General features: G+C 34.7%; 1 protein-coding gene across 4 annotated transcripts in view; it reads left to right on the top strand.

Annotated features, from left to right (window-relative positions):
• CSMD3 (CUB and Sushi multiple domains 3) overlaps positions 1–26,492 on the top strand; it is a 586,421-nt gene that overhangs the window by 195,150 nt on the left and 364,779 nt on the right. For all 4 annotated transcript variants that reach the window (XM_054290025.1, XM_054289307.1, XM_054288554.1 and 1 more), the window contains exon 6: positions 14,738–14,850. In XM_054290025.1, the coding sequence (XP_054146000.1) occupies positions 14,738–14,850 (113 nt within the window). The remainder of the gene's footprint in view (positions 1–14,737; positions 14,851–26,492) is intronic.

Raw genomic sequence — 26,492 nt, 5'->3', positions numbered from 1 at the left:
TAAGGCAGTTTGAATGGAATTTTGTTACTGTTTATGGGTAAATAGACATCAATATTGTGGAGGACATCAGGCATTAAAAAACCTACCAAAACCACTTCAAAAAAGAAGGGGTTAATATAATCCACAGGAGATCTGGCAGTAAGTGGAAGTGAATATATCAAGTACGTAATAGCAGGCTACCCTATTTCAAAAGAAAGATATATATCACAGTAAGAGACCTTTAAAGCTCCTGGTGCAGTCATAAAGATATACAGAGCAGAAAGAAATTTTGCAAAAGGTGAGAAAAGAACCACATGACTAATGAATAAAAGCATAAAATACTAAGAAGCTTTGAGAATAAGTAAGAAAGGCTATCACAGTTGCTGAATCACAATTACCAAAGGATATAAAAGACAATGATGGAGAGAGCTTGTAACTACATTACAAGGAAAGAGAAAACAAGAAAAATTGGTTCCTCAGTGAAACAAAAGCAACAGAGGGCAAAGGAAAAGGACACCTGGAGAGTTGTAATAGACACAGTTAGTACTGAACCATGTAAAAATAATGGAGTAGGTGATGAAAAACTACTGAATGAAAAAAATTAATTCTTTTTACCTAGCACTTTTTTATTACAAACTAGTAGAAAAAAGAGTCAATGTTGTCTGTAAAAATGCAGTGTACTTAATTGGGAAAAGGCACACAAAGAATATGTACTGTTTAGTCTCTGTAATTCATGTTGTGCTGCATCTTAAATGGATTAGATCTAGGCCGGGTAATGTTAAATATTTTTGCAATATCACAGTGGAAGAAGGATTATTCATAAATATCAATAATTTCAATTTGGAGGGTTATAGGCTTTTTAAAGGACAGCAATATACTTCAAAATAATGCTGATAAATCAAAGTGAACTTGAACATGTGAAATTTACTTCAGAGAGTACAAAACGCTTGAGACTAAATAAAGAAGTCATAGGAGTAAATATCAAATAAAGTAAGGACTAAATACCCAGTCAGAGTACTAATAGTGATTAAATAGATCAAGAAAACACAAAACAATTAAATATTCATAAGGAAAAATATTGAACAGTGTCTCCTTGTGTGCACATGCTTTTATGTGTGCAAAAGTAAATTGTTTTTATAGTGTATGCCCTGCATCTATACAAGCATGCAATTTTCATAAGTTGCAGGTACGGTGAATAAAGAGTCTGAAAAGGGTTGAATTCTTATTTAGCTGGAAAAAAATTGTGCATTGATGTTCATTTATAAATGTAAATGACACTTGATATTTATACAGCCTTTAAAACTGCATTAGCAGTTAACACAAATCTTTTCATGTTTTCTTATGGGGTATTTCCAAGTATATATTGATAAAATAAATTTTAAAAAAACAACATTTGAAACAATGTTAAATCATCAGGTGGTGGTGCAGCTCAGTAAGCCCAATATTTGTTTGGTGAGTCATGCTAGAATGAGTATTGAGGGTTGAGACTGAAGAATACTGGCACAGTTGTGTAGCCTAAGCTTGCTTCCACCTGCCCATCTCTGGTTAACCTTCTAATAATTACATTCTTATAAGTCAATACTTTAAAGGTCAGTCTTAATGTATAGCATGTAAATTAGTGACCAACTATCTTTTATCAGTTATTATATCTGAGTATTTCCAAACTTTTCAACTCATATTTTTCAGAAGAGTTGCTCAAGATGTTCAGGTAACATTATCTCATTATCACTAATATCAGCAAAGGTATCATATTTATTGATAATAGACTCTGATACAAGATATTTTAAAACCGATATTGTCTTTTTTACTGCATAATTTAGAATATATCACTTTCCAGTCAAATTTCATGAACAAAGGTTTCTTTTGGCCACTTTGATTTTGTCTGTTATACTTTATGTATGTGGTAAAGTAAATAAAAATCATTCTTGTAAGAGACACTTACTTAAAATCTGGTCCAGTCTGGAAAATCTGCATAATCAGCTGGATGTTCAACTAGGATACCAGAATTTCCTAGAGTAGTAAGATATTTCATTCTAAAACCACAGAATATTGATAGATTTTATAAAATTCTTGTATTTTTTCTAGAAAAATTTTTATACTTATTATTCAATATACTGAGCAATGCCATTAATTTTATTAAAAAGAAATATTATAGTAAATATCTTGTGTTCCTTGTAAAAGCCAATATTATTAAGCAAGTCTACTTGGTTCATTTTTTGTGGCAGAGGGATAGGCAAAGACGTGAGGGTTAGCAACAAATTATATTTGCTTATAGGACAATGAAAACTTTAGTTTAACTTTCTAAGGAACAAAGCTTTATTTACATTTTGTTATGTCTCTTTCAGCTGTAAATTGAAGACTTGTGAATCCAAGGAGTTTTTTTGAGTAACATAGATTTATATAGCAAAATCAATTTGAAGTACTTTCAACTATCAGTCACCTTTTGTTTTCTTAACAATTGCCCCTAGTTAAAAAGTAGACTATGGGATTTTATAGTATTGTGGAGAATCTTATACATTCTTCTTATTTCATAGTTTCTTGTTGTATCATATTTTTAGACATTAATTGCTCTTTAATCTTCAGTACAGTCTCTGTTTATGGAAAGTGTGATGTCTTTTTTTGAAAAGTTAAATAGCAAATGTTCATTTTGGATACATGGTGTCAAATCATGGAGAGATGAAAATGCTGTGTCATGGCTTGTTCACTGGCTGATTTACTGGAAACAGCAGGTGGCTAGCATTCAGGCCCCATGCAGTTTCCCAAAGCATATTCTCATCTCTGAGAGTAGCATTTAGTTTTTTTAAAAAAATAAAATTATATAAATTGTAATTTTACACACACTTTTCTATTAAGAATTGACATAAATAATTTTTACACTTATACTTGCTTATGCTTCAACTTAAGAAACCAAAATTACTGGTCTCATTTTCCATAAGGTTTGACACAAATATTGCTTTTTAAAATTCTTTGCATCATATTTATTTTCTAAAAGATACTAAACACACTGAAAAACTATGTCCTTGTTTTTTCTGGATGTCTTAGCATATGGAAATAATAAATAATAATAATTAACTCAATAAACTCAAGAGTACATCAATACTAAAGTTTGGTGAATCCTTTTCAACATGATCTCTTGTAAATCGGTAGAATTTGGCCCAGACTTCCTTTACACACTCATAGAGGGTTCAGTCCAGTGTCATACCAGCATAGGTCTAGAATTGAAAGCAGTACAGCTCTAACAATAGGAATCCTTGGTCACTGCAAATATTGGTGCTTTTGAGTGCATGAATATCTCGGAATGTTTTTTCAGCTTGAAGCACAGGAGTGTTTTAACTCTAGCATGTTAGTTATGCGGCACAAAGGGGAAGGGCTCTGGTGCTCATTCATTCATTATCTGATATCTACACCGTGTGCTCTCCAGTGGTTCAAACTGTAAAGCCGATTTGTGATGTCCAGAACTCAGAGTTAATGAGGTATTTGGTGCTGACTTGAATATCTCAGAGGTGTTGCTCTCCATTGTCTAGATATGCCAGTAATCCCCAGAATACACACAGAATAGAAAAGGTCATGCGTTCCTAGTAAGGGACAGAAGAGAGAATTTCAGTTACTAGTGTCAGGGGTCAGTAAGAAACGCATTGTTTTTGAATGAGAGAAGCAACTTTTCTAATTTTTTAGATTCAATATGTGTTTCACAGATGTAGGGTTTAGTGCCAGAAAGAATTAGTGGATAACCTAGTGCCCCCTCCTGTAAATTAGAGTCTTGTGCATTTCATTTGCTTTTCTCTGCTAATTAAAAAAAGGGCAAAAACAAACCAGTCTTCTCTTAAAAGTCCTAAATTATTAAAATACTTAACTCTTCTTCTTTTTTTTTTTTTTTTTTTTAATCTGCTCTGATAGTTACTCACCATTGTTGTAAAAAAAGGGGAAAAATACACTTTCCATGTGTTTATCATTGACTTCAGCTACTGAAATCAATGTCAATTATTTTCATGTCTTTGTCAGGTCAGAGATTTTTGTGGTGGAGAAAAAATATCATCTATGTGTTGGAAATTTAAAAATTACTGTTATTGTCATTACTATCATCATCATCATCATCCTCATTATATAAAGAATGGTAGTTTCTTGGTATTTGCAAAACACTTTGAAATGAAAGCTGTATAAAATTATTAAGAAATTTCTTATAGATATATTGAAGAAGGGGGAAAAGTCAAAACAGATAAATGAAATCAATTAAAAAATTAAATGTCTAATGTGATAAATACAGTAGAATTACAAGGAGACACAAAACTGGATATATAGAAGGAAGTTCTTGCACAATATATAGCTGAACAAAATATTAATCCACCTTCCACAGAAAATGGATTACACAATTATATTTAAATTATGCAGTAAAATGGGCCTTTACTGGCAGATTTTGATATCTACCTTCATATATTTTCAAAGGGAAGAAACAGGAGGAAGAAAGGAGAAAGTGAAGTCTCAAAAAAAGATCACCTGTAATTTGAATTAAAATGTTTAATGTTTACCCCTTACTTTGTATTGATGAGTTGTTCTTCAAAGGCATTTCAGGACTGTCTTATTATCACCCTTAAAAGATGAAATAACATAACTGACTCAGGCTTTAAATGACAGCATTTCAAATTTTTATTCTAATGTTAAGGTACAACTCTTTTAAGACATTTACATTTTGCACATCTAAATGTGAGCAATGAGAGTGGCAGATACTCAGGAAAACTCAAAGTCTAGAAGAACTTTTTCTTATAAGACCCATGGGGTTCTCAATTTTGCTGCAGAGTAGGAGTAATTTGACTTATATTTTAAACTTTATCACTATCCAAATTTGCATGCCAATTTCTCTTCATGCACTACAGAAAATACAATTAGAGTATTTTACCAGTTTGATATTTCTATATAAGGTGTTCACATGAGATACTAAGGATTATGGGAAGAAGTTACATGAGAATTAGCTTCATAGATAAGTACTCTTTGCTTCCTATTTCTAGCGTTTCCATGTTTCTTTAGTGTCCATCTGGCCATACTGATAGCAAACTGATAAGTCAGCAAATATGAATTTTGCCTTATTATTGAGAAGTGGTCACAGGCCTTGTATGGCTGTGTATTGATCTGACAGCTGGATTCTCTTAGGATTCTTCTAAAGTGTCTTAACCTGAACTGTTTCTATCTTTTCTTTGTCTACTGTTCAAGTCACTGTATGACTATCACGTATACCGAAAATTTGATAACCCTAAGCAGCTGCTGCGCAACACATGCTAGGCCTCTATGATAATCGGGTCTTGAGAAGGCTGGGAACCAATGAAAAAAAACAAAGATTCTGTTTAGGAAGCATCCGATAGCCCAAAGATTGCTGCGGTGCTGGATTTCTTCGGCCCAGCCAGCTCCTGACACCAAAGCACGGGTGGGCTGCCCCTAGCAAGCTGTCCAATCCGGGGTGCAGCTTCAGGGCATGGCTGCTCTATGGCACAGGTGGACTGCAGACTGTGTCGAAGGTAGGGACAAGCATCAGGAAAAGATCTTCTGCATGGTTTCCAAAGAACTTTATATCCTGAGGTTCAGGGAGAGAAAGACAAACTCAGAGCCATACATCAACTTATAAGGGGGAGGAGGTCGCAGGGGAGGATACAATCTTTGACCAATTGGGAGAAATTGGGGGTGGAACACAAGGAGGGGAATACAATGTTTAAACCAATAGGAGACTGCAGGGGAGGAGAGTAACTTTAACAATCCAATAGGGTTTTGAAGGATATAAAATTGATAGGGAAATTTCTAGAGAATGGGGCAGGCTTGGGGAGGGATTGACATTCAATAGGAGGAGGAACAGGGAACAAAGGGGCAGATCTTTGGGGAGATGGACAGCCAGGGCAAAAAAAACTACACAGGGGGGAAAGGAGCAATCCATCAGTAGTAAAATATGTTGTAACAGTATAAAATAGGAAAGATTATAAAACTGACTGCTAGAAATGCATTACAATCAAAAAACACACTGCCACAAAGGATGACTCAAGACTGAGGAAGGAGAATGGTATCATGATGATCTCAGGATACTGGTTATAGAATCATAGAGTGGTGTGTGTTGAAAGGACCCTAAAGATGATTTAGTTCCAATGTCTCTGCTGTGGGCAGGTACACTGTCTGCTAGACCAGGTGACTTGCAGGCCTATCCAGCCTGGCCATGGGCACTCCCAGGGATTGGTATCCCCAGCTTCCGGTGCCTCACCATCCTCACAGTAAAAAATTTCTTCCTAGCATCTTATCTAAACCCACTCTCTTTTAGTTTAATGCCACTTTCCTTGTCGTATCACCACATGACCTTGTCAAAATACCTTTCAAGCTTTTTTATAGGCTCCCCTCATGAACTGAAAGGCCACAGTTAAGTCACCCAGGAGCCATTCCTTCTCTGGGCTGAGAAATACCAATTCTCTCAGCCATTCCTCATACCTCTAATCATTTTCATGGACCCCCTCTGTACTCCAACAGATTTATGTCCTTCTTGTGGTGGAAACTCCAGAGCTGGATGCAGTACTCTGGGTGGGGCCTCACCAGAGTGCACTAGAGGGGCAGAATGACTCACAATAAAATTTTTCACCTTCTATTTAGGAAAGAAGGAAGTGCTGATCTCAGGGTATAGAGGGACACTTAAATTTTGGATATATAAAGAAAATAGATGTTAGAAAATTTTCTTTAAATAAATAAGTTACTGATAGCATTAATGAGGCTTTTCAATATTTAGACTGTTAGTCTGTTAAAGCATTTATTGGACTAATAATAATTTTGACACGAGGCTCTTCTTTTCTATCCCAAAAAGATTTTGTGTGTAAATCAATACTATTGAAGAACATCAAATTTTAAGGCAAGTGTAACATTTTTTAGTATTTAGTTTCATTCATTTATTTACACTTACCAGAAAGACTCAAGAACAAGCTTCCTTCTCCTACTCAGGCAATACTTGTAAGTATAACAATTCCTTATATAGAATTGAAAAGAAAACAGTCACTTCAGAAATTGAGTGTGGCAACATTTTAAGAGAGGTAAATGATACAATCCTCTCACAGGTAATAGTCCCAGTTATTCAGTTTGACTGTTACCTAAAAAAGAATTGGTCACATACAGGTTGCACTCAATTTAGTTTTATTTAGATTTGCTGTGAAAGTAGGGGGAAGAAATGTGCATGATTCCACGGAAAATGCTCAGATAATCACATTAATCTTTATACCTGTCCAGGGTCCGCCCCTCTCCAGCCAAGGCCCTCAGATTTGAGATTCTTGAAACAGACAGTTTGATTTAGCATGTGCAGGAAAAAAAAGTCCTGAGACAGTTCTTGGTGTCCACTTTATCATAGGCTCTGGGCCAGCAGGATCAGTGCCTTGGTGGGAGCCCTGAACTGCACAGCCTGCACCAGGTGGGCCTGTACCTTCCCAGCGGTGCATCCAGACTTGTCTGCCTCTGCTCTTTACTGACTGCCCTGAGCTTGGTCTCACCAATTACACCAATGAGCTGCTTGTGCAACTTATCACAGATTGTGTGGTAGAAAGATCCATGTATTAACCACCATGTGCAGCCCAGCCCAGGAAAAGTGAATATGTATTTATATTGTTTCTATGATACGCTCATGGAAATTGAGTCTTGAGTGCAAGGTCACTTTGTACATAAGATATTTGCATCACATTTATGAAAAATGATTCCTTCCAAGACCCTGACATCTATATGAAAATCAGCAGCTTGTACTAGGCCTGCAGGCAATCAGGACACACCACTGTCCATCAGTGTTATTTTCTTATGTCACAAAGACAAGATTATATGTATCATGAGCTAACAATTCTGTGTTTAGAAGGCTCCTTTCCTCATACTTCATTATTCTGTCAAGTCAAGAGATTAGTTGGAAAACTTTGACATAGGAACATCTGGCTTTGTGGGGAGCAATCAACTTCTGAATTTAAAAAGTATTTCTTAATCTTGACGCTTTTCAACATTTCATATCCACAGTACTATAAACTTTCATTAATCATCCCTTAGACCTTTATTCAGTCCTTGATGATTTTACACAGGCTTCTCATGGAGCTGCTTTGTATGACAGTGACTCTACTCTAAAACTGAACTTTTTCTAGCATTGCAAAGACAAGACAAACCTTTCATACATTTCAACACTGACATTTTTAAAACAAAGACCTTTTTTTTCAATCTTTCAGACATCATAATGTACTTGACAAAAAGAGTCAAAGGGTGAATTATTTTTATCCATCTGGATGAATAACTCTAAAATTAATCAATAGATTATTAAAGTGCTTTACAGAAAAACTATTTTTTTAAAGGTTAAATAATGTAGAACTTTTTTTTCCTTTTCCTCCCAAACACTCAATTATCTGAGTTTCCATTTTTTTGTTTTATAAATCAGAAATAAGTGATTACAGTGAAGTTTCAACCTAAACCCTTAGTTTAGTTCTAAATAGCTCATGAGTCTAAATTTGAAGAGTGGCAATTTACTGTTCTAAAAATAAAACATGCTTTTTGTCATTCATTTGGCTGCAGTTCTGAGATATGGAAACAACAATTAATATAATATCAAACCTGTGAGTGTCCTCATTCCCTGATACATGAATGATCAGTCCAGCTATAAATATTACAGGGACTGACCATAAGAATTAGGTATTTTAATAACTTCATAACCACTTAAAAGTTGGGTTATATATTGCCCTCACAGCTCTATTAGAGTGGTAGATGTTAAGGTATCTTCTTTTGGGCATTTTACCTTTACTTTTCTAATGAATATTTACCATTGAGAATGGGCTTGTTTTAGGAAGAGACTTTTTTTTCTTTCCTCTTTAAATACTAAATTATGACCATTTAATTTCTCGTGGAATTATGCCTTCTGTTGTTTATTGTGACTGGACATTAGACTATGGCTATGCAAAAGAATAACTTAATCCTCTTCTCCTTTTGCTTCTTTTATATGTATGTTTGCTTTATTTCCAAGTTCATATTTCTCTTCCTGTGTTATTTTTGTTTTCATCATTTGAAGTCTCATCTAGGAAACTGCTTATTTTAATATTGTAATTACCTTTCAAATTAGTCTCTTTTCTGAAGCAGTTTATTTCACAAGATGGACAATTTCTTAATCATGCAGGGAATTAATGACTTGAGTGTACTGACTGCACACACAAAAGCAGCCCTGATGCAACCCACCAGCAGTTTGAGTTTCATATATACAATTAAATGAAAAGTCAACTTAAATTAAAGTTCTATAGCTTCTGTCACAGAGATGTCTCATGTAGTCTTTTTCTGAAATACAGATATACTAATATTATAAATGTTAGTACTGCATAAATATAAGCTACAATTTAAATTCTAGGGATACCACAGCTCCTAAGGTACTTACTTTATGTTGTAAATTCTTTACAGAAGCAAAATTTACAGGCAATTATCCATTTTGTTGACCTTTGTTGTTATCCAAAGACAAAAGAAAATGCCTATTAGCATTTAATATTTATATGATATCTTCAAAAAGATTTAAATCCTGAGTTATCAGCTTAGACAGCAATAGATTTTGTAAGAAACATAAGAAGTTGGTGGAGCTTTCTTTGCTTTTTGACAATCGAGGTCAGAGCCATGTCCTTGCTCTGAAATGATTTAATATAATTTGGATAGAACATTTCCAAGAAAAAAAAGGTCAGTAACCAAAGCTGTCATGAAACGGACACTCACATTTATAATGAATGCCATTAAGACCCATTAAACTCATCAGTGAAATTGAAAACATAAAAAAAAAAAATTGATATGCCTAGTCCTACAAAATACTCACTCTTTTAGTGCTTGACCAAAAAGATAAGTTAGGTTAGAGTCTGAACTTCAGTGTAAACATCATACAAACTGAGTTGGCGCAATGGGAGGGATATGTTAACTTAATCATTAAATCATTCAGAATCTTTCAGACCGAGTAATATATTAAATATTGAGTTGAAATCAGCTTTGCTTCTCTAGTGTGCAACTGCTTGTTTTAAACAGATATGGATTTATTAAATGAGAGACGTGAGTTTTAATCTTGTGCCCTTAAATCTGCATTGTGTGGTGGATCCTTTGCAAAAGATGCTTATTATGAACCTTGCTATGTGAGGTGTTGCTTTATGGGGTCAAGGCAGTCCTGAAGAACAAAAGAAAGGGTCCCAGAAGTCTTTGGTAATGAGTATATGCTGCATACAAATACAGGAGACACAATAAGCTGTAAGATGTTGCTACTTCAAATTTATATTTAATACAAGCACTGCTTAATTTAAGCATAATTTTACCGAACCAGAGAGGTCATCAATCAGGTCATTGAGTAAGTCTTTCCTCTCCTTTCAAGGGACAGCTGGCTACTCTCTCTTTCACTGCATTATGCTGTGTAAGCATTAAGCCCCAGTAGCACACACATGAACATGCATAGGCCTTATCAAAACGAGTGATAATTTGCCCTTTTTTAATCAAAGCTTTATAGACAGTGGTTTATTTAAACATGCAAATAATAACCAATAAGAAAGAATGCACACAGCTGCAGTTTGCATCAAAACAAGCACTTAGGATTTTGTAGTGCGTATAAAATGAGCAATGAGATCTATGTATGCACCTAGCCATGCTTAGATCTAAGTCTTTGTTGGCCTAAGGCTTTGGTAGAATTAGAAAGGCTTTCAGTGCTGTTTATAAGAGTGGTATCAACCTCTTTTGTTTTTTAATTAATTCAATTTCTGTGAATCTGGGATATGAGGAAATGTAGAAACTCTATGCTTAAGAAGTTTTGGGGAAAATTTGCTGTATATTTTTTTATAGAAAAGGAAAATTTTTTCTGTTTGGAATACTTTTGGACATATTGAATGACTAAATTAAGGCCTGTATTACGTCATAATAATCAGTGTATTGACAATTGTGACAATCAGTGACAATATGTTTGTAAGAGCTGTCGTTTTAGATGACTTTTAGAAATTAAAGCTAAAGTCTGCTACATGAGCAAGAAGGGAATGTTTAAATTACTTGTCAAGATTATAGCTCTCTGACAGTATACATTTCAAATGTGAAAGTAAATGTATACTGTTCCTTTTCTGGAAGAAATAGAGGATGTGCACTATGCTATTAAAAAAAGAAAACACATCAACCCTGAATTCCATTTTTCAGCTTAAGGTGGGAATTATGTGTTAGAATTCTGAGGGCAAGTAAAATACTAAGTGACTTCACTGGATCAGAATTAGCACAAAACAGGCAAATTTCTTTTTTTAATTACTACCTAAATAGAGTACAAAGGAAGGGAGTAGAGGCATATTGTTGTAATGAAGTGCAAGAAGAATGAAATTTTGATTCTCAAAAATGTCAGTCTCTTATTTCTCCTGTAAACTGTGGTTTACACACAAACTAAGTGCATGGATGGGAACCTCACTGACATATCTACTTGCAGTTTTACATTTCTATTAGTCCCTTGTTTAGCAACAAAGGTGCACTGTTTCAGAAAGCACTTCCTTTTTCAAATACATTTTGCAGTAGATAACAGTCAGTGCTGTTGACTGAACATAGTGGTAAGAGACTTTAAGTCTCTGGTTCACAGCCAAGATTCTCCATGAACATTTCTAAGGGTTTATGAAAGACATCTGCAGAAGGGCAGCCTACTCTCTGTTGACTGAAATTTACTATGCAGGATTCTGTGCAGCTTGAGAGGGAGCTACATCTTTTGAATTATAAAAGAACATGAGACAGCTGTGTTTCCTTTATGGAAGATATGGTGTTTTACTTTGAACTTTAGGGAAATATTGTAGATGATGCAGCATAACTACGCTTGGAATGTAACTGACAGAGAAGTAGGTTGAGCTGCCAATGTATTATTGTTATGGTGAACAGCTTTATAATTTGCTGAGAAGATAAATTGACATGAGAAAAGGGACAGTTATATCAACAGAATAAATTCTGTCAGTTTGCAAATCTACTTTCTGGGAAGAATCCCATAGAACCCATGAACTGTAAAAATTGGATTGTAGGAACTGTGAATTTAATTAGATGTCAGCATAGATGTAAGGATGCATATATTAGTAAATACCTGATTTGATAGGTAAGCTAGAATTTTAGTTATTTTAGAAACAAAATTAATATTTTACTGTGAACATATTTAAATGTCTAGGGTAATATTTTCTCATGTCTTGGACAATAAACATGCAATTTATTTTTCACATAGTTTTGTGATTATTGAAAAGAAACCTTCTTATAGGCAGAATATATGAGTCAAAATACAGGTTATGAAATGTGTTTTACCGACTTATTTTACTTCAATTGTTCAGTAAGACCTCTTCCAGTAATAGGTTTATTCTAAAATATGCAAGCAGTGAAAGATTGTTGCCTCTGTCTCTACATTGCCTAACAATTATTTATAGAGTGAGAATTTAAATAAAAGGGCTATTTCCTCTTGCATCATTAGGTAATATTATTATAGAAAGAAATAACTGTACCATAAAGGATACCCTAACCTCTACCTTCCAAAAAAGAAGCCACAAATTAAAGCACACTTCTATCTGTAACACGAAATGTGTAGCAACTAAAGCCACTTTATATCTGTTAAAAAGTGTGCTTTATTCTAAAATTCATGAGGAAAATGCAGAAATATTTTGTGTTTTCTAATTGAAAGGTGTAGGCTCCTGTCTCTTACACTTTATATAGATGCTAGTGCATATGACTTTAGAACAGAGCAATGTGCATTCTGTTGCAATCTAATACCACATCCTGTTGCAATCTAATAGCACTATTTTTTTGTTTGGTTGGTTGGGTTTGTTTTTTTTTTTAACTTCATCATCTGGGTTTCTTGGATCTAAAATTGAAAGTCAATTTCATAAGCTTAAAAAACTTAGATTCTATGTGTCGTTCAACTGAAATGAATTATGTGAGGTAATATGTTTCCACAGTATGAAAACATCCTTTTGTAAGCATGTGAAGGAGTTTTAATAGCCTATGGTGTCAGTCAATAGATGTCATTTATATCAGTGCCTGAGGGAACAAGGTACTACTACAGTTTCAGAAATTTCGGAAGTTGTCTTAAACATGTTTTGTTTTGAGGTAAAGTGAGTAGGAAAAGATGAAAAGAACACTACCTCTAAACTGTTATTATTCAAAAGTCTTCCGCACAGAATAGTTCCTATACAAACTTATTAGTTATTTATTTAAGCAAGGTTTGGGGTTTTATTTCACTCAAAAAAATACCTTCAGAATTGATTTATTATGAATACAGTTTTTCTCAGAATAAAATAGGAATCCATTATTTCTGAACATAAAATGGCATACTTGTTGGCTAGTGTTTTATTTTAACTACAGGAAGAGTTCTGTTTATAACTAAATGGAAGAGCATAGGTAAGTATGTTGACATTCTGAAGATGTGACTTATCTTTCTGGTTTTGGTGAGAAATGTATATTGAATTACTGCTTTGATGGAAGAATTTTTTATCTAACCTTTATTCTCCTTTTTTAAAACATGATATATCATTTAAAAATAAAGTAACAACAACAAGGAAAAAAAAAAACACTACACAAAACAGAACTTAAATTCAGACCTTCTTAATGAGCCAGTCAAGATGAATGCTAATATAATTGGAGCAATATCCTTATGCTAAAAAACAAACAGAACAATACAAAAACAAACAAAACATTAAAAAAAATACAGGTATTTTTTTATACTAGGTCTAATGGCTCATAATTAATTTTTTTCATAGAAGCCTATAAGGTGCTATAGTTTGGATTTGTGGCTAAACCAGAGTTGATAGCACAACAGTGTAGTGGCTGCTTCTAAACCGTGCTTGCACAGCACCAAGGCGTCCTCTGCCCCCTCCTCCTTCCCCTTAGTGAGCAGACCTGGCATAGAAAGGATACAGGGAAGGGAAAAAAATTAAACAGAGCCAAATTGACCAAAAGGATATTTCATATCATATAACTTCATGGTCAGCAATAAAAAATTAGTGGTGCTGAGAGACAGCTGCAAATCATTGGAGACCATTTTGATTGATCTATTTGTGGAATATCATCAATTATCGCTTTTGTATCACTTCCTTTTTTTCTCAACTCTTCACGTACAAAACTGTCTTTTGAAGTGTCTTTCTTGCTTTTGCTCTTCCTCTTCTCTCCCCTTACAATTGTTTGGGGCAGGGAAGGAGGGGAGTGAGCAGCTGTGTGATGCCTGACTGCTAGCTGGGGTGAATCCACTAGAATTCTCTATTCTTCTTGTACATCTAACAATTAATTTTCAAATCCACACAAGTGATGGAATATTTCTTTTATCTTTATACCCTAAAAATAAAAAATTAATTACTCTTGAAAAGTAGATGCCTATTTTATCATTTTAGATAGTAGTTTGCATAACCTAAGCTCTCTTCTTCCATGTCTTGAAGGTGAAAATCACAAGGTACAAACCTTTCCCTGGTGCCCAGAGCAGTGTTCTGTCTGGCCCATTATCTCACCTGTATTGACACAAATTCTTTCTAGTCTGAGTGCCATGTACTTCCATCTTTACAGTGCTGTGCCTGACCAATAATGTGGTTGTGTAGTTTCTGGCTTAGCACTGATTTGTACCCCATCACTTGGTCGGGCATAATGTACAATTTTGTCTGCTCATGCTTGTTGAAATGCTACTACCCAATAAATAAAAAGTCCCACGGAGGGCATGTTAATGAATGCTAGTTTGGATATAAAAATTTTCCAGATAATATTGAGATCCTGTATTAAGTTTTTTAATTTATTTGTTTTATTTCAGGCTCTCTGGAATGAATATACCTCCTCCAGTTATAAGCAACAAAAACTGGCTCAGACTACATTTTGTAACAGACAGCAATCACCGATTCCGTGGATTTAGTGCCCACTACCAAGGTACCTTTAAAGAAATAAATTTTAATTGTGGCTGTATTTGTTAGAAAAAATAATGCCTGAAGTTTTAGGAAGTGGGAAGGGTTACATTAAAAAAAGCACCTCAAAAAAGTATAGCTTGTTTTTCAACCTGCTATATCAAGTTACAGTCTGTTAGAATATGGATGGTGTGTTATTTAGTGTATCTAAATTCAGTTACCAAAAAATATTATGGGAGATCCCTGCTTTACTTTAGCCTGTGCAAGTACTTAGCTTTTAAAATGGTCCTAATATTCTGAAAAGTACTGTGGAACAGTAACAGAGAGAATGTCTTTATCATTAAATTATAGGAATGACTCTAGAGTTATATAAGTCATATTTGTAAAGCAGTAAGTTTCTGTTTACTAAAGTAGCATTTAATCACTATTACTTTTTACTATATTTTGGAATACTTTGCATTATTAAAGTTTTAATTAACCAGAAAGATTCTTACTCACAGTTTTTATGAACAAGCATTTATTTTGAGTAAGAGGGAAAGCATCTGAAGCATAATTTTGGGAATGTCACTGTTTGAAACAAGGTCATTCTAATTATGGAGTGCTAATGAAAACTAAATGTCAGTAGTGCAAGGTAATACTGCAAATAATATTTTTCAATATCCACAGTGTATCAATGGATCATCAGGGAACAGTGCCCCTTTTTGTGTTTTTGTGCTTTTTTCATTTATCTGATGAAAAACATCATGGCATTCCTACCAAGATCTAGTTCAGGAATGTTTTTTACAGTTTCTTATAGAAAATCTAGCGTAGAAAGAAATTAGTTATATAAAGTTTTTTGGAATCTGATAAAATTAGTCAAGTAACACAAAAAAATGCAATTATCTAAAGCCTATGACCAATGTTTTTAATTTGATCTTTGATAATAGCAAGTTTTACAACTCTGTGTGATTGCCTCAGATAGCAAATTCTAAACAAGAACAGAAAAAAATTATTACTATTTTCAGCAGGTATTGTATATCTTTATTTGGACTTCCTGAGTTCATAGATGTTCTGGAATGTGTATTCTGAATGAATATAAATGAAAGAAGATTTCCTAATGTGGCTTCAGGGCTGCTATAATGGTTTATGAAAACATTGACTCATTTTTTGCATGATATCTTTCATACCATGTATGATAAACCACTCTCTACTAAGAAGTTGCTAGCTTATGGGACTGTAAAAAGATAGGAAATAGGAATTCTCTGTAATAAATCTACCCCGCAATTGAGAAACCATGTGATAACTATTTTTGGAGTGTTTTGGATTGTTGAGCTACTTCTTTTGAGCTAATGAGAAAAGAAGAACAAACAATGTTTCATGGTAAACATACATGCATTCCTGCCAAAAATGTGAGGTAATAGCTGATGAAAGAGAACAGGATTATGTTTATTTTTAAATATGTGCTATACCCAAGACCCATAAAACATATGAATTTGTAGGTGTGGGAGATTTGAATATGCTGTGTGTCTTCTATTTCTCCTTACTGCCTAAGGATGTAGTGATTAAATAATAGTGGTTTTACTATTTTGGTTTGCTCATTTAATATTTAATTGTGTATTGCTGAATGTGTGTGAAAGTGGACTAAATAGCAAGTTGTCAAATGCTGCAAGAGCCCACCATACTTCAAAATAAGAAAATGTCTTTTGCTACACTAAAGTAAATGTAGACAGTAAAAAAATATCAGCATGTAAAGGAATTAAATCTGCATACTCAAACCTATATGATCTATATATGATCAGTAAAAAATAACCGTGATAGTAGAAAATAGGAAAAACTCATGTTCAGATAATAGAGAAGTGTATTTTCTGGTAGGTTAATGGTAGACTATAGGAAAGAGTTTAAGGAAATTTAATAAGTATCATAGAATCATAGAATGGTTTAGGTTGGAAGGGACTTTTAAGACCATCTAGTTCCAACCCCTGTGCCATGAGCAGGGAAACTTCCACTAGACCAAGTTGCTCAAACTCTGCCATGAACATTTCTAGGGATGAGATATATTAAAAAATCTTCCTACATTTAGAAAATAAATATTAAATATATAGCACAAGGTGTTTCAGTTTTTTTGAAAATTATAACCTTAAATTTTTCAGTTAGAGATAACTTTAAGACTTTTTGTAAGGACAATTTTCAAACTTTAATTTCATTTATTTTGTGACATGAGTTTTCTGAAAGTCAGATAATTGATAAAAATAATAAAAGTATTGCAAAATGTCATGTAGTACAAGGGCTTGATTCATTCTCAAGAGTTTATTTCTTCATTACTTTTGAGAGGGAATATGTGAATTCTTTCAATAGGTTTTTTTGTCAGAGGGCTACACTGTAGTAACTGTGTTGAAACCTAAGTCCTTCCCCTGCTTAATTGATGTAGATTGATTATAACTTCTTTCTGAGTTCCTGAAACATAGTGTTTGCTACATATTACCACTATAAACAGATTATAGATATGCACTTCCTCTAGTTTAATTTTCTTTAGCCTATTGTTACATGCTTTTAAAAACCTGGACTTCAAATTCTGAACTTCAGAACACTGCATAATTTTAGTCTGTCACTGCGTGGCACTGCAGCACCCTTTTCAACTAATCACTCCCTTGGTTTACTGATTTTGTTTGCAGTAGTGCGCATTTTGTTGGTGTATTTGGGTCATGGTTTGACCCTAAGCAGCAATGAGGCCCTCTCACTATAACTCACTCACTCACTCACTCACTCACTCACTCACGCCATCCTCAGAGTACAATGGGGCAAAATAGGAAGAACAAGAGTGAGAAGTTTCGTGGTTGGAATGAAGATGTGGCAAATCACTTGCCAACAACTGTCCTGGAAAAAATGGCTGTATTATAAAACCTTTTAATGACTGTTTTGGGTGTTGGAAAACAAAGACAAATAGTAAAGAAATTATGAAAAACATGCTTACTCACCTTTTCTGAAAGCTTAACTTCATTCCAAACACTTCCTCTCTTTGACCGCAGATTACTCTTTGTCTCTTTGGTGATGTGAGCCAGTGCAGGAGGTTCAGGTGAAAGTGTAGGAGTTCATTTCTGCTGCTTCTCATTTCTCACTCTTTTCTTCTGCCATTTCTTCTCTCTTACTAATTTCTTCTGCCTTGATGTGCATTGACCATGGATCATTGTCTCTTAGGGGAAGAACCTGGTTCTGTGTGGCTTATCCATGGACTGCAAGCCCTTTGATGGTATTACTAGCTCTGGAATGGAGCATGCTCTGATCTTGTTTTTTCCCTCACTGTTTATTGCCTTATCTTAAATACATCTTCATAGAAATGCCACAAATTCTACTGATGGACTCACTTGTGTACTGTGGTGGGTCCATTGTGGAGCCAGATGTGGCCAGTTGTGACCGGCATGGGACAGCTTAGTGTCTGCTGAAGGGAGAGGTGATACGTTCAGCCCTATACTCCTCTGCTGCCAAACCCCTGGCATTTATACTGATTACAGTCTTATTCTCCTCTGATCTCTTAAGTTTATGAAAACTGGTTTTTAAGATTCTTTTTCATAAGGCAGCCTCACCTAGCTGAGCTTCAGTGTAATACCTAAAGCTGTTCTGGCCTAGACATTTGAAAAGAAGACTAAAAGTGATGCACAGCAAAGTCAAAATATAGTTGCCTATCAAAAAAAAACCCACAGCAGCAAAAAAAATAGAAAACCTAGGATATTGCACATTTTTTTTCTAAACACACTTTTAATGTAATTAAATACATTTCACTAATTTTCTGTTTAAGACCTTGCAAATAGGCAGGAATCTTTAAAGCCCTTACAATTTTTTTTAATTGACTTATACAGAAAAAATGAAATCTGATGAGGTACATGAAACTGTGGGAAGCTCTCAGCTTCATTGAAGTAAGCAGTCATGTGAGTTATGTGTGTTACTTTCTTTTAATAGGCAATTTTATTCATTAAAGGTATTCATTTATACAATATTTAAAATACATTGGTAAACAATAACCAATGTGATTAGAAGAGAAATTTCAGTAAGAAATTTCAATTACAGGAGAATGAAAATATTTCCCTACCTAGGTTGTGTTGTCTGGTCATCTGTGTTTCAGCACTTCTTTCTATTCACTGAGAGTTCCTTGCCTTGATGCTTTCTCTTCTTGTTGCCTTGTTAAAACTCCCTTTGAGTCAGAAACTGTTGGCTGAAGTAGAACAAAAGCTTCTTTGGATCTTCTAGAAGCAGCTGCTTCACTGTTTCTTGGCACCAGTAATCCTCTTTTGTGTTTCTAAAATTAGTTGTGCTCTTTTACTCCTTCCATTTCCAGTTCCTTTTGGTTGTTGCTTTCTTTTGGTTACTTTTTGCACTCCATCATTTATGTATGAATCCATAATAATATCTAAGTGGGCAGAAGGGATTAAGTTAGCTTCACAGCATCTGGTCTTACTGACTGGCATATACAAACTTCAATCTTGATATCAAGCATACCCAAATTCAGAAAGGGCTTTCAGAAAAAAAAAAAAATCTTCATTTTCTGATAGTTAGACATTACCTTAAGCATCTTTAACTTTGCTATCTTTTTAGATCCAGAATCCTTTTCCTCTCACTCTCTATCTTAATTCTTCCTTAAGCTTTGGAAAGTCTCAACAGTAGCCCTACAATTGCCAATCATTATACTTGTGAAATCCATTTCTTAACTGATTATGTTTCCTTCCCTTGTTTTTTTTACTTCTGTTTAAGCCATGTGCAAACTCATGCTTCCACTTTGAGCAAAATAGTATCAAATACATAAATTGAGTGCACATTTGCAATCCATTAAGAATATTTGCTTATAAGAAAATACAAATGAAGCCATGAAATATATCCATGAGCATTTCAGAACAAAATAAAATTTAGTTGTCTTGCTCATATTTAAAAGTATGCAAATGGTTACTCTCCTTCAGACTTTACAGATAACTATGTGGAGCTGAGGTTGGATAAATGTGAGCACCTTAAATGAGGGATGAAATGTGAAGAAAAAGATGTTGAAAAGTTTCTTCTTGCTCTGCTTGATTTTCTATTGTTACTTTCTTTCTGTCATTTTGTTTATTAATAGAAATGTATCTTCATCCATAAATTATTTATGGAGTTAGCTCTTCTTAATCTTTTTTTCTTGGTTTTGCTTTCAGAAAGAATGTAAAGCAATTGCCAATCAGGTAAAGAACAATAGTATTAAGCTGCCTTACAACATCATGGCTAGAGTTGCCAGAAGGGGAAAACTGTCTTTATCACTTTTTTCTCAACATTAGGCAATTTAATCAGGATTTTGTCATTCATTTCTTATCTCAAAAGCTATTGCAACAACCACTACACTGTACTACTGCTCAAAGACTAGCAGCTGTAACAGAGATATAGGTAAGATTTTTGTTTAGACGCCTATAGGTGTCTGCATACCCATTAAAGCTGGAGAGCTGTGAAGCACTCTGCCTGTACATAGGTGCTCTGATGCACCACAGAAATCACCCAAGATACCCAATGTGTTTCTTTGGCAGTGGCAGAAGTGCAGAAGTTCTTTGGGCAGACAAACCAAGGTATTACCAAGACATATGTTTTGAAATTAAAAAATTTCTCCAATTCAAATTATGTATGGCTAACTGAGCCTTCCCCATACCTTGCTAATCCTGCCAGTGTGGGCTGCAGAGTGATTCAGCTGGCCAATGGCAGATGTTGGGTAGAGGTGTTTTAGAGTAGAAGAGTCATCTGCATGGTGCTGGCAAGTTAGAACTTACAGGAGATGGAGTGTTTAGTGTGTCAGACACCAAAACACCAAGCAGATGTTTCCTCCCAGCGAGACAGTGGAGAGAGTCATGTATTGAGATAAAGCCAATTTAACACGACAGAAAATGATGGGAGAGTAGTAGTTTCGTTAGGAAATAATGATAAAACATTATACAAAACTAGTGATACAAAGCAACTCACCACCTGCCAATCAATTAAATTCCAGTCCCTGAGCAGTCTGCCACCTCCCAGACAAGTTGCCCCATCCTCTGTTCAGCATGATGTCATGTGGTATGGAATATTCCTTTGGCCAGCTGGGGTCAGCTCTCCCAGCTGTGTTCCTTTTCAGCTTCTTGTGCACCCTCACCGTCCTTGCTGGCAGAGCAGCGTGAGAAGCTGAAAAGTCCTTGACTCACAGTGAGCACTGCTCAGCAAGAGCTAAAACATCAGTGTGCTATTCTCATCCTAAAACCAAAACGTGGCACTATAACAGCAACTAGGAAGAAAATTCACTCTATTGTAGCAAGAACCAGGACCCCATGCCATTCTGGCATAGAAACTGGAAGATGGGAAGGAAGAAACAGCATATAGGCATCTGTTATAACCTGTCTTAGACGTGTGCTTTAAAATTAACTAAAACACTACATTCCACAGAACATAATGACTAGTTATACATTTATTCTAATAGTTTGTATGCCTAGTGCAACTACAGACACACTGATGTGGGTTTTTAATCTCAGTTTGCATTTACTAATCACTAACTGAAGTGTTTTATCTATACCAAAACATTCAAGGGCCTGAGATTCCCTAGAAGAAAGAAAGGTACTGCATCGCTTGAGTCGCATTTGTAGAAATCTACTACTTTGACAAGGGCTGTATCTTCTGCATAGGCCAGTGCAAATAAGTTGCTGCTTTCATTGATAATATATTGACAAATTACAGATATTTACTTTTAAAGACAGATATCTACTTATCAGAATTGTGAATCTGTGACTTTTAAGATCTTGAAATTCTTTTGTCAATGCAGCACAGATGGCTACCTGATTTTGCAATGGATGCAGGAGTCTCTTCATAGACTGAAATTACCAGAGTCTCTCAGAAGTACTTTTTTTTTTTCCCCTCCAGGCATAACAAGAGATTAAATTGTATACATTGTCATGTAAGAAAATGTTTTTAGTGGATTTTTATACTCCCAGGTCTTTCAGCTCCACTTCATCTCATACTGAGATATATTTTCTAAACAGATTATTTTTTACCTTTGCACCCTTGTCTTTTATTCGCAATTATATACTCACACAATTATAGTGCACAGAATGACATTGACTTTGTTCTACTCAAGTTGTAGAAGAGAAAAAATGTTACATTTTGTTGACCATTTCCAAATTTAAAGAACCTACTTGCAGAATTCCCCCAATGTTAGATTTTAATAACACCACCATTGACAATTAGTTCTGATACTGTGTACGAACCCAGAGAGATCAAATTTTAAAATTTTATTTCCATTTTATTTTACTTCAAGTAACATCATATTCCCTTTAAAAAAGTCAATGGAACTAACATTAAGTATTAAGACATGGTAGTAATTTACTTCTGGAATGAGCATTAAATGATGCAGTAAAGAGTTGTCCTTTCTATTTTTAATGATTTAATGGATGCATCTTCTTAATTTCATGTTTACCATAAAGAAAAAACTCCGATATTTTAGAGGCATTCAAAATATAATATCTTTCTGTTTTATTTGCTGCTCTGCATGCATACTCTTCTTTATTGTGTAAAAAAGAGTAAATGATAATACTTTATGTACTACTGACTGTAATTCAACTCCTCTGCAAAAGAAAAGAAAAAAGCACTGAATTACTCTTTATTTCCATTTAGGTAATGATTAGAAAGCAATTTTTTTATTTGGGTAACATTGGTGGAAAGCTCAGGAATTAAGAAATTGAAATTAAATACAAGATTTCAAACAAATAGAAAAAACTAGGAAAATGAAATATTGAAACTATGAAATCCATTGGTAATATGAAGAATTCTGGTTTCTGGAAGGGAAAAGAATTATTTAAACCTCAGTGTGGTTTTAATGATCCTATTTATATAGGTAGACAAATATAGCTATACACATATATATACATCTATATAAATATATTTAAAATATTTTAAGTGTATAAAAGCGTATATAAAATATTTACATTTTAACCTATATTAATGTGTATCTGTATATATTTTTGCATGTATATGCATAATACACCTGTTAAAATATTTCATATGTGTATTCATAAAGAAGTCCACTAAAATTCAAAGAAAATTAACTGGGAAAATAAATTTTCTATGGCACTTGAAAATTTCTATTAATTGTAGATAAACTTTATAGGACCTTCAAAATTCTTCATATTGATTACGTCAAGACATTAATACATTAACCTAGATATTTATATGTTTCTTAGCCATCAAACAGTGTAATGTATTGCACTGACAATAAGTTCATGTCAGGATGATAAAACAAGTGAAAGAAAAACCTGGAATAAAACACTTGTTTGCATTCAGAATATTTAGTGGTGAGATTAAATGTTGGAACATTTTGTTTCCTCTTGGAAAATTTTTGACATGCAAATGTTCTCATAATATGCTTGGGCTTTTTATTAAATTATTTATATTTTTCAGCTGTGAAAATTATTATTATGATTAATAATTGAATGCAAGAATCCATTCAAATTAGTTATTAATATTTTTCACCATTATAAGTTTATTGTACATTAAAGAAAATAAAGCTGATATGGTCAAACTCTAGAAAGTAGATTTTAAATGCTAAAATTAATAGTGCCACTGGTATCAAATGCTTTGGAATTATTTCTGCTGGAAGATTTACTCCCATTTCCTTCTCTTCCTCTTCCTCACAGCATTTAAATTTTATTTATTTAGTTCTAGAAGATAATTTTACATTTTGGAGGGATGATTTTCTACTCTTAGGGGACACAAACACAAGGAAAGAAATAATTTTGATAAGAAAACAACAGGAAGATGAAAAGAACTAGATAATGAAGTAACTGAATATGAGTTTTTATGTGTACCCTCACACTTAAATTTTCCCATTTACCTTCAAATTAAATGACATAAATTATTATTCAGAAATATATTTTCTTTCTGTCTCTCTTTCTTCTCTTAACCTAATCTGGGTATTGTATGTTATTTAGTTACTGAGAGCACTTGTATTTGTGAGAGAAGGCATATCCTCATGTCCTTGAGGTTATAAAGGTGGAGTAATTATGTAGTATTAATTTTAATTTTAAATTAATAACATGGCTAGGTTTATATATGTGAAATATAGCTGTTGTGTTTTTAAATGTTTCTCCCTGGTCTATTATTTGTAAAAATAATATTATGGAAGTGACCTGTACAAGATATTATGCCAGAAGTTATTTCTTAGTGCTAAATGAGATGCTATGGTTTTTACTCATTCCCAATATAGATCAAGTGAGGGCATTTGATATTACACTTCAGAATTAAGTCTAAGATTATCTAATTTGAGAAGTAAAAGTACCTTTTGCAAAGTACGCCCCAGTAAATAAGGAGTCAAGTCTATTTAATGAAAAGTTAATCTTTTAATGAATGTTATTTCAAGTAAGAAATGAAATTTTCTGAACTACCTTTCTACTTCCCAGTTACACTTTCTCCACTTTAGTTCCAGTCAATGGATCTCTTTATACTCTAAAACATTGGCAGCTTTATTTGTGTACTGCATCAGTAGCGGCATGAGAAAGCTGAAGGAAATAATTTTTTTTCCCATTCACAAGCACCAGGAAATTTTTCAACATACATCTCTGTTCAAAAAAGTGTTTTCACTTAAATGCAGCTGAGGCAATAAAACTTGTGTACTAATGAATATTATTCTATGGAATTTGTTAATGTACAAAATCACTAACTAGTACCAAAGAGATTCTCAGTTATATAATTTCTTAGATTTTTATTATGTGAAATTTCAGTACCGTTCATATTTAAAAAAAAAGTAAAAGTCCTCTGTCTGAAAAATGTTAGAGCAAACATAGAATAGCAGTCTGAATACTAAAGTGTTTCTAGCACTGATGTTTGTTGTATTGTATGTTTCTTTCTAATGTACTTGTTTAGTTTTATAGATGCCAAAATGTATATTGTTTTTGGTCTGGATCCCGGGTCAATATGAACATTGCTAATACCTTTTCAGAAAATTAATTTTCTGAGTATGTAGAAGAAAGACAGAGAGCCAAGTAAAGTGGTTAGAGTGGAGAGTGAGGGATTGTGAAAGAAAGATTTAGGTGACATGATGGGTAGTAATAAGGAGATTGAACCTGAAGGGATTATGTTGAATAATTATGATTTCTTATATGATACATACTCTGGTTGAAATCTAGTCTGTGCTAGCTGGATTGAAGAGTCAGCCAGGATAAATCTCTTTTCCTGAGGCTGAATTCTCTCAGCTTTTCTTCGTAGGAGAGGTTCTTCATCTATCAAATTATGTTCATGGCTTTCCTCTGGACCTTCTGTAACAGGTCTATGTTCTTCCTGTGCTGAGGGCCCAGATATGGATGCAGAACTCCAGATGGGATCTCACAAGGGCGGAGTAGAGTGGCAGAATCCCTTCCCTAGCCCTGCTGCCCATGCTGCTTTTGATGCAGCCCTGGATACCATTGGCCTTCAGGGCTGCGAGTGCACATTGCTGGGTCACGTCCAGCTTCTCATCCTCCAGCACCACTGGCTCCTTAACAGGGCTGCTCTTGATCCAGTCATCTCCCAGGCTGTATTGATCCCTGGGGTTGCCCTGAGATGGGTACAGCGCCTTGTGCTTGGCATTGTTCAATTTAATGAGGTTGTCATAGGCCATTTCTCAGACTTGTCCAGGTCTCTATGAATGGCTTCCCATCCCTGTGACATGTCAACCACAGCACTTGGCTTCATGTCGTCTTCAAACTGGCTGAGGGTGCGCTCAATGCCTCAGTATATATCACTGATGAAGACACTAAATAGTACTGATTCCCATATGGGCCCCCAAGGGAAACCACTTTTCTATCATGCCTGTCAGAACACTAAACTGTCCAGAACATTACCCTCTGGACACAACTGTCCAAGCAATTTGTCATCCATTGAACAGTTCACCCATAGAATCCATTTCTCTTCACTTTAGACAGAAGGATGTTGTGGGGGACCATGTCCAAGGCTTTGCAGAAGTCCAAATGGATGACATATATGGCCCTTTGCTGGATGATGTTGTTGGTCCATCATAGAAGGCCACTAGGTTGATTAGAGAGGACTTGCTCTTGGTGAAGCTGTGCTACTGTTCTGAATCACCTCCCTGTCCTCCATGTGCCTCAGCACAGCTTCTAGGAGGATTCTGGTCCATGGTTTTCCCAGGCACAGACGTGATGCTGACAAGTCGATCATTGCAAGGATCCTCCTTTCTACCCTTTTTAAACATAGGTAAAATGTTTAGTCATCTGGGACTTTGCCTGGCTGCCATGAATTTTCAAGTATCATGGACAGTGGCTTGGCAACTATATTGGCAAATTCCCTCAGGACTCTGGGGTGCAGTTCATCAGGTCCCATGGATTTAGGTCTGCTCAGGTGGTCATGAACCTGAATTTCTCTGGCAGTGTAAAGGACTTTGGTCTTCCAGTCCCTGTCTTGAAGCCCATCCACTCGAGAGGTATGGGAAGAGGATTTGCCAATGAAGATTGAGGCAAAAAAAAGGTTATACTGAGAGCATGCCGTAGTCCTCAGGTCCATACTTAGAATGCTTAAAAAAGCACACCTTAGTGCTTTTTGACCTAAATACTAGGAAAAGAGTAGAGGACAGAACAGAAAACATGCTGCTGTATAAATCAAACTTCACCTTGACTCCAGTTGTTGCTCTGGCCTCTTTGCATTTCCAAAGAATATAGCAAAGCTGAAGAAAGTTCAGAG

This window comes from Melozone crissalis, unplaced genomic scaffold, assembly GCF_028551555.1.
Source record: "Melozone crissalis strain CALT ecotype California unplaced genomic scaffold, PUWL_Pcris_2 ptg000002l_1, whole genome shotgun sequence".
In the NCBI taxonomy this organism is placed as follows: Eukaryota; Metazoa; Chordata; class Aves; order Passeriformes; family Passerellidae; genus Melozone; species Melozone crissalis.
Note: the sequence above shows the minus strand (reverse complement) of the source record. Positions and strands in the feature narration are given on the sequence as shown.